The sequence below is a fragment of the Branchiostoma floridae genome, chromosome 6 (assembly GCF_000003815.2).
Source record: "Branchiostoma floridae strain S238N-H82 chromosome 6, Bfl_VNyyK, whole genome shotgun sequence".
Lineage (NCBI taxonomy): Eukaryota > Metazoa > Chordata > Leptocardii > Amphioxiformes > Branchiostomatidae > Branchiostoma > Branchiostoma floridae.
In genome coordinates this window covers 10,668,625-10,678,567 of record NC_049984.1, presented here as the reverse complement: position 1 = coordinate 10,678,567, position 9,943 = coordinate 10,668,625, and the positions used below count along the sequence as shown (strand labels likewise).

The window sequence follows — 9,943 nt, the reverse complement described above, 5'->3', positions numbered from 1 at the left end:
AGAAGACCATGTTGTTTTTATTTCTTCAAATAACATTCCATCTGATATCCACTTGTATCCATAAACGTCTCACTAATCCGGACCAAGCTACATGTACTGAGCCACCATCATCATTCCAGTTGACGAGGAAATGTTGCGTCTCTATGGTCCATACAAGTGTTTCGTATGTTTTCAATATTCACCCCTCCCGTCCCCAAGACCATATATGAAGTAGCCCCGATTCTTGTCACTTGTCTGACAGATTTCTCCTTAGGAAATGGCAGTTGTTTCCGAGAGTTCTTTTAACAACCTTCAAGCGATGTCACTGATATCTCCCTCCGTCTGCTCCCACTGTTTACACAAGAACTGCAGATTGATTCCTGTAGTGCCAAGATGTGTAATTTCTTCGGCAAAGACCTTCACTTTTGTTTGGATAGCAACGACATGGGGAATTATAACTAACATCTGTTAAAATGCTGTTTGGTGCTCCCGTGTGTGTGAACATGGATTGTACACCGCCATCACAATGTTCCACATCAAAGGATCGCGACTTTAAGCCCTGAAAAGTCGGATCAGCCCGGCTGTACATAAAACCCCCGGGAAAACACACCATTTTTCTACACCGCAGAGGTTTGTGTGTGTGGGTCCTCTCTGGGGACGTACCACCCACTCCCAAGGCCACGGACTTGTCGGTACCGGGCCGAAACGCGTGGACCGGCGGGATAAGCCGGGCTCCTCCCCGGGCAAATCCGCCTCATCAACCCTTCAGACACGGGAATAATAAATGGACTGGCCCGAGGAGCCACAGAAATCAGCGGATCATAACTCATAGTAGAATTCGAATAAAGCAAATGGATAAATCATTTTCTTTAAATGACGCGACCCAGACAAACGCAGAACTTAAACTTGCTTCTGCATGCGCGGATAAAGCACCTATATGCGCGGCCATTAATTGTGATATTGTGGAATGGCGGTCTTTCAGGCAATCTCCGAACGGTAACGACAGGCAGAAAATGGCCTTTTATCGCAGCCACCAAAAGGTCGCGGGATCAATGTACGTAATAATGCCGGCCAGAGAGCCGGGCGCACCGCCTACAATAGGCTGGAATTGTCGGTTGGACCTGACGTGTAGGACCGCCAATAAAACTAAACACAACCAGACAGATAATGATATGATTTGCAGCTCTAGTTTGGTATCCCAGTGCACGGCTCCAGCAATCGTAGGTCGGCACAAAGTTTATAAATATGCGATCACCAGCGGCATACAAATTTAGTGCGGTCCCGCTCAGTCGTACTCAACTTGTACAGTTTGTGTCTGCCTGCAAACTACACACACTTCAATAAACGTACTCTCATGTTAGCTGGCTATAATTTAGTACGGGAAGAACATAAAAGGTTCTCGTGGGAATTATCGACTTTACCGCTAATTCGATTCAAGATCAATTCGTGAAAGCACTGTAGTCATTATATAGGGGAAAACGTCCGTGCATAATGCTTGCAGAAATCGCCCCGCCACTTTCCCGCCTCGAAACACATATGCTTAGACCGGCCTCCGCTCGATAACTTCATCAAACGTACGCCGTTTTCCCGGTCGACTGAATATGGAAAGTCAAATCGCTTTATTTTCCCACGTGGCCAGGTCCCAGTTGCTTTGTTGCGAGGTTATTCAGTGCTCCAATATCTAAATAAGAGACTGCAGGAGACCAGAGGTCGTTCTCATCAAGGTTGTCAATGGCAAGGCCGCGGTTCAACCGCCAAATCATGCGGCGTGCGGCTGATTGCGTCCCCAATGGCAAGGTAGGGGTTCTCCCGACACAGCCCGATAATCATGGCCACGTCCGAAAAAATCAACCTCACACAAAACGTAACAAACTTGTAAAATCATTGGTTAGATTTTAGAGAATCGTGTGTAAAGTATCGACGTAAAATTAATTTTCATTTACGTTATTTCGAAGCACACTTTAGAAAGGTAAGTTATGATTGCGGCATGTGGAAATTGCCAGAAGCGCCGGACGCCATGGTCCCATGGGCGAACGTTCATTGCGTTTCTACCGAAAACAAAATTGCGTTGTGCGGAGTGAGTTTCTTGGTTGGGGCTGAGAAATACGAATATTACGTTAAGTTCAACATGATTTTGCTACACGCCAGTTTCAACTGTGTATCGATTATAGAAAACGTGTTAGCGTGTACTAACCCTTTGGAGAATGTTTCCATGGGTGATAATCGCGATAAGTGCATATTGTATATGTTATTCAAACTTGGTTTAGTGAATTAACAAAGCCACGTGAAAATCCCCACCGTTATACGTGCGTGGGTGACTCAAGCGGAGATCGTTTGGGGCGCATCGGACCCGAAACACGGCGTGAAAAGACATTGTTGCCGTAGTAAACACATGTCTACTTCCCCCAAACAATACCGCCACCATCGGCCAGGCGTTTTGTGGACATGGAAGGGGCAGTAGCCTAATTCTGTCATCCCCCAAGACGATGTTTTCCTCGTCAATAACGAATCTCCCAAATGTACATGCCCCTTCCAACCCCCTTGTCCAGGGGCAAGATGCCTGTACATTTGTCTTTCTGTGAGGCGGCGTGGAGCAAGTGTTACCGGTAACCCGACCCGACACTTGCAGGTGGAAGCACACAGTTAGGCAAGTGCCGAGCGCACCGCCACACAATATCAGATCTAACCATATTACCCCCGGCATGATAATACTGGTAGAAACACTAAATCAGGTTATCAAAACTGCAGATCACAGATCATGTTCTCCGTAATTTCGGGTCTGTGTCTGTGTTAGTCTGGGAGGGCGCGGTAACGCCACACCAACAGGGTTACATTAACCCCAAAATGATACTTTTCTGCTGCAGAAGAATACAATGCTGAGCCACAAGCCAACGGAAATACAGTACAGCCACAGTTCCAAGCGGGAAGTCTACAGCGTATAGAGTTTTCCACCGCCTATTGTGCCAGTAGATTATCTGACACGCACCTGACTAGACCTACACTACACAAAACCTTCCCCGCAACACCGCACAACAAAAAACACACTCACTCACTACTTCTTCTCAAAAATGGATTTATTTGTAGGAGGTTGTTTTTTTGTTCTAAAACCCTGTCGAGGGAAAGTGGTGAGTTTACAGGAGATGTTAGGACGACACAACACAACATGTTATCCCCTGTGGTCCAACCGTTAGCAAACAATCTCATCCGTGTAACACTGTCGTTGCTAAAAACACAGGGTCGTCTGCTTTCGGGCAAGCCACCCAACAACAGGCTTCTAGAATTACTATAAAAATCGTAGTTAAAGAAAATCAGAGTATTCCTCTTTTTCTCTTTCTAAATCTTACACACTTGTGCTTCTCAAACAACAAATACACACATAACATCGACCGGATAAAGTGAGAAGACAAGTCTACTCACTTCAGTACCGGTTCAGTAAGAACCGACATTCACAAACTATGGCGCGAAATTATGTACAGGTGGTTCTCTCATAGAAAATATACAAAGTGCAGCATATTCAGACATAAGTCTTTGGCAGAAATCTGGCTTCAATTTCTGGGAACGGTCATTTTCAGCCCTTACAAAACACAGATGTAATCGCCCTCAGGATGTGAATTCACGACTTGTACGTATGTACGCTGTCCGGACTATTGCGCTCTCAAGTTTAGCAGCATTTCTACTATTTGCGTAACAATTCGCAATACTAATTTTCGCAGTCAATGAAATCCTCACATATCGTTTAAATACTGTACCATCTACACGGGGAGATATTAAATGGAATGATTTGTATTTTGGCCGTGTCTTAAGTTAAAGGAAAGACATTATCGGATGTCAAAATGTCTAATGAGAGTTATGAGACAATAAAATTGCATTTCTATTTGACGGCAACTGTTTCAGCCACAGTAACACGCAGTTATTGTCCAAAAAGCCTTACTTAATGCTTGGCAAAATAGATGTTACAGATACACATGGAAGCAGATGTATAGTTAATCTATGATACGACGATACTCTGACAAAATGTCATTGTTTGAAGGCGTTGTAAAAACGACTTATCTCCCCTTCCCATATCCCAGAAGCCGATTGAAGACAGGACGAGGGCGCGGTACTTGAGGACACGGGTTCGAACCCCACGGGCGCTATCTTGAAGACAGATTGGTGAGAGCTACGGCGGCGTCAAACTCCCGGGGCTGGGACTGTTCCTCTGGAGCATTACTCCTGAGATGGGACGAAAACAAAAATAGAAATAAATAAACATGAAATGTGCTGTCAACACAACAGATATATGGAAATCTCATAAATGTGTATCACAGTCACAACTGTGTAATTTCAAAGATATATCAATTGCCTCATGACTCGTTTGATTCAGTTGAGTCCTAGTCTTTAAGTGTTCCTTTTTATTCATACCTAAATATCGTTTGTAGATCTGTGTGACATGTTATGGAGAAATACTGTATAGAAAATATTTCGACCCTTGTGTCTTGTTCTATTTCGCTGTAAATTGTATGAAGATGCCAAGAGCAAAAGAAAAGCAGAAAAATGGAAAATAATAAGTAGAAAGCAATAAGAAACAGCTATGTACGAAAGGAAACCTTTCTCACTACACAATATCCGCGTATTTCAGTCCTTACTACCGAAGAGTACCACGTCAATCCACGCGCACCACTCTGTCCCGGATGTCATAACTCAAACAATCATTATTGATGACGTGTGATTATAAATCAATTAGGCGCGTAAGTAAATGTAAGCAAGCACATCAGCGAGCCGGGGCCGGGCCCTGTAACCCCGCGCTTAGCGCCAACACCCCAGACGAGAAACAGTCGCTTCTCCTGATTTATAACGTCTTATCGTTCTTCTGAGATGATTTGTAAATTCGAAGGTGGCTTGAATGGTTTTGAGAAGTCACCTTAGGACTCCCATCGGACATTTCCAAGTGAACCCTAAGACTGTAACCTTAAGTAGAATATTCACTTTTCGCAATTAACATTACAATTATTCAAATGTCTTTCTTCATTCACCTAACTACATTTATATTCAATCATGGACACGTCTATATTCCGCACTATGGTTTCTTTTCTAAAAGGGGCTTTTGACTTTTTATTCCGACTCTAGGTTTATAAATTCGCCTGGCTTTTATTCCATACACCAACTGTTTATAAAGGAGCTACTGTGTCTAATGCATTTCCATGCAACGCAAAATCAGCAATGATACGGAATGAAAAGCAGGACTTTAAAAGCCGAAAATTTACGAGAGAAAAATCCAGGAGAGACAGAGTTGAAGAGGTAACTCATAGCAGGGACGACAACTGGTATTGAGAGAAGATAATGAAATTCAATTTACCTCGCTTACCTCTTTTGTACCGGTTTGAACGCGGTTGGATGGCCCTCGCTGTAGGGCCCTTCTCTGTATCTAGCGTTTGTTGGATTTGACACTGCACAAACGCAATAAAAAATAAAGATACAATAAGACTACTATGGAAACATTCGTATTTTCATAATCTGAAAAACAGTTCTGTCAGGCCGGGTGCGTTTGGAAGCTTAACTGGTGATGATAAAAATGTAGTAATTTGATGTATCATTGTTGTTGTCACGGTTTATTACTACGCCTATTTTCTATAGGGAGTTTGCGTGTCAAATTTGCCTGCACATTGTTGGAAGTTAAGAAAAGTGACGCTTTAATGTTACACTTACAGTGACCCTATAACCTTTTTATATATCAGTTGTATGCTCTTTTATTGGGCATTATTACCGGGGCACGAATTCACATATGAACCGTTTAGTTCTACCTTTTCACCCCATGTTGAAAAGGGAATAATTTTCGCCATTCATTCACCCGGTAACATATTGTTGTTGATGCATTTATCGTCTTAATTATGAAAACAAACAAGATCGGCAGCGGCACAATGAATAGTGAGGGTGATACAATATGAGTAGTAACAAAAACAGACCATTATTTACAGACGCTATTATATGTGATGGTAACCCGGATTCTTATTTTTGTGCAAAAACAAAGATATCCATGTCGATAACGAATGTAACACTTGATAGCAATGTTAAAGCTTTGATGTGTTTGTTCTTTTTTTTTTCTATTCGCCTGCAGTATGGACTGTCCGCTACAACTTAGTCACAGTTAAGGGTCATATTGCGGAAAAATCGAAATCTTAAAATTGATCAACTGAAATCGCATAAAATCATACATAAAAGATAATGTGTAAGAATGGCTAAATTAACATGATACAAAGCATAATGTTGCTGTTGAAATTGTTGCATATGACCCACCTTCGTTTGTAGCGGGGGAGTGTGTCCTGGCTACTCCGGGGAAGGCGTGCTCTCTCCCGAGGAAGGCATGTACTCCTGTCGGTGCCGTGGCCGAGAGAGTCCTGACGGGAAGTCCCGCTAAGGATACGCCTGTGGGTAACTGTCCCGAGCTAAACACGGAGGTAGCGGCTCCAGGCTGCGAGGAAGACATGGCGTGAGTCCGAATGGGTTGGGAAAAACCGTTCACCCAGTGGCGGAGGTTAGCTACAGAGTCAAAGGGTCGGTGTCCGGGGAATTGTCCAGGTATGGTCGGGATAGCACCGGTAGGAAGGGACCGTGGGGGCTCCGATCTCAACCCCGGACTACTGCTGGTCGCCGTGTCGGCTAAGGACCAGATCTTTGGCTTGTTTTCGGAAGGAATCGGCGGGACCGGTACAGAGTTCGCAGCGGGACTGGGCTCGGGACTGGCCGGTCTCGGTGCAGCACTAATAGATCCCAGGGAATCAGCGGGGCTGGAGGACTGAGGCGGCGGCCGATAGTCCGATACCGAACCGCTGGCGTTGTCTTCCTGTCGGTTTTCCTCACAAGGATTTCCCACATCCAACTCCTGATTGTCTCTGTCTCCCTCCAGTCCTGTAACAGATGACAAGAAGCGGGAAGATGTATGAGTAGAGCTCAGTCAAACGGAGTAAATGTTGGAGGGATCAGGATCACCTAAAATATTTACAGCGCCACAGGATTAGGTGAAACCCATACTAAAAGCTAGGTCACGTAAATCGCAATCTTCCTAATCCAGTCGAGATCGACCCGTTTGTACAGGGGATCTTTATGTATATAAATGTGTTTATATTTGATACGAAGTCTTACCTCTATCATCCTCCTGGTTTTTGTCTTCTCCGCCTTCTCTCCCATCTTCATCGTCATTCTCGTTCTCACTGTCGCTCCCGTCTTCCCTCCTCTCGTCTCCACTCTTATTCCTTGGCGACCAGGTCATTTTGTTTTCCTTCTTGAGTCTCCTCCTGGCGTTCGCGAACCATGTGGACACCTGAGTTAGAGTCATTTTGGTGATGATGGCGAGCATGATCTTCTCTCCCTTGGTGGGGTACGGGTTTTTCTTGTGCTCATTCAGCCAGGCTTTGAGAGTGCTGGTGGCGTCTCTGGTGGCGTTTTTCCGAGGCGTTCCATCCATCGGACCATAACTAAAAGATAAGGAAGACGCATACTTGAATACAGTATACAGAACACGGAAAACTAATAAACTAAAAAGGCAAACAAACATGTAATTACACAGAACACAACACACGCTTGGTTGAACGTCACCTTTCCCCTACAGCCAGTTCCAACCACCTGTATGATATTTCCCTACACAGAGATGAAACTAGACGCACTGTAGGATATACAGCTACACAGCGTCTAATGTTTATTGTATGAAGTTAGACTGTTACAGCAAGGTTTTTAGGGAATATGAAGTTATGAGAAGTGCTCGTACCCGCCGTAAGGATGGTACTGTGCGCCGGCGGCTAGCGTGGCGGGGTCGTACGGGTAGTAGGCGGTGGGCTGCTGTAGACCTGCCGACGGGTCGTACGGGTTCGCCTAGAAAGGAAATCCCAATAAAAGGATATGGTCAATTAAAAGGCAGACATAACTTTCTGTTCAGGATATTTGATTCTGTTATTTCTTACATTTAAAAAACTATCTAAAGCGTAGATTGAGGAATTGAATACAGATTTTCAATAGCAGAACTGGGAGATGCCAACTATGCTGAAGCGATCTTCTTTTAAAAGCAGTGCTGTGTATGTCTATCACCAGCTTCTGGCCGAAAATCACGTATATTTAAGTGGCTACATAAAGTGTACATAAAGGTTGGAATTTACGTACGGAAGCCATTAGTGACAGGTGACAGGCCGGGGGCCATAATGCGTACTCACCAACGGGGAATAGAAGGCCGACGGGTCGGCACCGAAGGAGGCGATGTAGCCCTGGCCGGCGTACGGCGAGCCGTACACGCTGCTGAGGGACATCTCACCGACCCGTGGCGGCACCAGCCCGGCCACCCTGCCCTCGTACTGACAGGAGCACACGGCCTGGCCGGTGTGCGGGTCCGACATGATGGGCCGCCCGGCCTCGCAGCACGACGCGGCGTGGCTGGACATGAGCAACTGCCGTGGAGAGAGAACACAACAAAGAGTGAGTCGGGCCCGGCTTCCTCGGGTCAGGCGATGCAAATGAGCAGCAAAAAATCGAAATGAGGAGGTGGTCTTATAGGTACGAGTTGCAGGGGTCGATGGGCAAGCCTAGGAAAGTGGACGAAGGTTAAACTCCATCGCCACATCACTTGGGCTTAAGTCCAACTTACCTGAGAAGACGACGGTAAAGAGTATCCAAAGTGTGGGTAGGACATCCCGACAGGCTTCCACACAATCCTCTACACGTAACACAGGCTATTGTCTCAATATTTAGTCTTAAACTCCCATAACAGAACACTGCCCAAATGTCCCTTTAAAACAGAAAACTTGGTGTGGTGGTAGCTAGACACGGTAGCCGGGGTGTCGGTACACGATCCACACCTCACGGCGAGATAAGTTGAACTGATGCCTATCAACCCGAGAAGGCTGCAAAATACGCGCAGCGCGCCGGTGTTGATTTACAATGTAAACGATCGCTGTCGGTGCTCCTCACCACTCACCACCCACGGGCGTCCAGGTCCTGGGGGTAGGGGAGAGAGGGGACAAGGAGATGGTGCTGGGGAGACCGTGACGTCTCCCAGTCTGCGCGTCCGACAGTCAGCCACTACTGAGGCTATAGTCAGTTTACGTCCTGTGTTCTGTGAAGCAACATTACCTGTCACGGACCCACACACACGCCTGACATGACAACTCGCTACCATCACCTCCCGCTCTCAATAAAACACACAACGCGTCCAATGTTGATTCAATGAAGAAAAGTTGCCCAGATCGTTACAACATCCCTTCACCACTGCTAAAATTGGTTTTCAGCCAAACTCTATACCTGTAATACCTGTAAAGTTCAGATTTTCAAGTGGCCGACCGACCTCAAGTTCGATACAGAACGGTAATGAAAGGTGATGCAATATTCCAGTGTGTCGCACGATGTCACTGCTAACAAGGTGGTTGTTCCCAACCAAGAAAACAGCTTCCCTGCCAAAACGCAGGCACGTCCAAATTTCTACCTATTCACTGACCGCTTTTTTGTCTTATTTAAGATATAAAAACATAAATCATGGGACAGTCTTAAAGCAACGGTTTGTTGCCAAATTCAGTTCAAGTACTAACGCTTAATGCCTCATTATGTACAATCCCCCGTGAGAGGTACTTATGTGTATATAGCTAAAGCATATGGAATGTGAGCTGATCAAAGTTTAGAAACGTTTCTGGAAATATATTCATGTAACCGTAAAAATGGTCTCGCAATGGTTGCCGAAAGGAATATCATGGTTTGACTGCAGTACAGTTCAAGTCATTATCACCCACTTGCGAACTAATAAGGTTTCGTCTGTCACGCCTCCCGCAATTCATACAAATTAGGACAAACAAAACCATCCCCTTCGACTTGAAATGCTGCAGTCTTTAAATGTAATTATCACCCTTTGTTGTTGCTAAGTAGTGTCTATTCAGATGATGACAGCTTTGATCAATCGGCAGGCCCAACCTGTAGGGAGATGAGAGCCTTTTTTCTGCCATGTCCTAGGGGA

General features: G+C 45.3%; 1 protein-coding gene across 3 annotated transcripts; it reads right to left on the bottom strand.

The window, feature by feature from the left end:
* Positions 1-3,035: 3,035 nt before the first annotated feature.
* LOC118417920 (iroquois-class homeodomain protein IRX-4-like) lies at positions 3,036-9,242 on the bottom strand. 3 transcript variants are annotated; one of them, XM_035823684.1, is made up of 7 exons: positions 8,588-9,241; positions 8,160-8,390; positions 7,721-7,824; positions 7,099-7,430; positions 6,253-6,864; positions 5,315-5,405; positions 3,036-4,191 (listed from the first exon to the last, which is right to left on the bottom strand). In XM_035823684.1, the coding sequence occupies exons 1-6, from the start codon at positions 8,630-8,632 to the stop codon at positions 5,320-5,322; spliced, it is 1,410 nt and encodes a 469-aa protein (XP_035679577.1). In that variant the 5' UTR covers positions 8,633-9,241; the 3' UTR covers positions 3,036-4,191; positions 5,315-5,319. The 3 variants fall into 3 exon arrangements, with proteins under 3 accessions (XP_035679577.1, XP_035679576.1, XP_035679578.1); XM_035823683.1 differs by having other exon boundaries at positions 5,324-5,405; positions 8,588-9,240; XM_035823685.1 differs by lacking the exon at positions 5,315-5,405 and having other exon boundaries at positions 8,588-9,242.
* Between the last annotated feature and the right edge of the window lie 701 nt (positions 9,243-9,943).

Coding starts and splice junctions, on each gene's coding strand:
- LOC118417920 (XM_035823683.1), bottom strand. CDS start 8,632: ATGTCCTACCCACACTTTGGATACTCTTTACCGTCGTCTTCTCAG. Junction 7,825..8,159: donor CGGCCTTCTATTCCCCGTTG/GTGAGTACGCAT, acceptor TTTCCTTTCTAG/GCGAACCCGTACGACCCGTC. Junction 7,431..7,720: donor CAGTACCATCCTTACGGCGG/GTACGAGCACTT, acceptor CTTATCTTTTAG/TTATGGTCCGATGGATGGAA.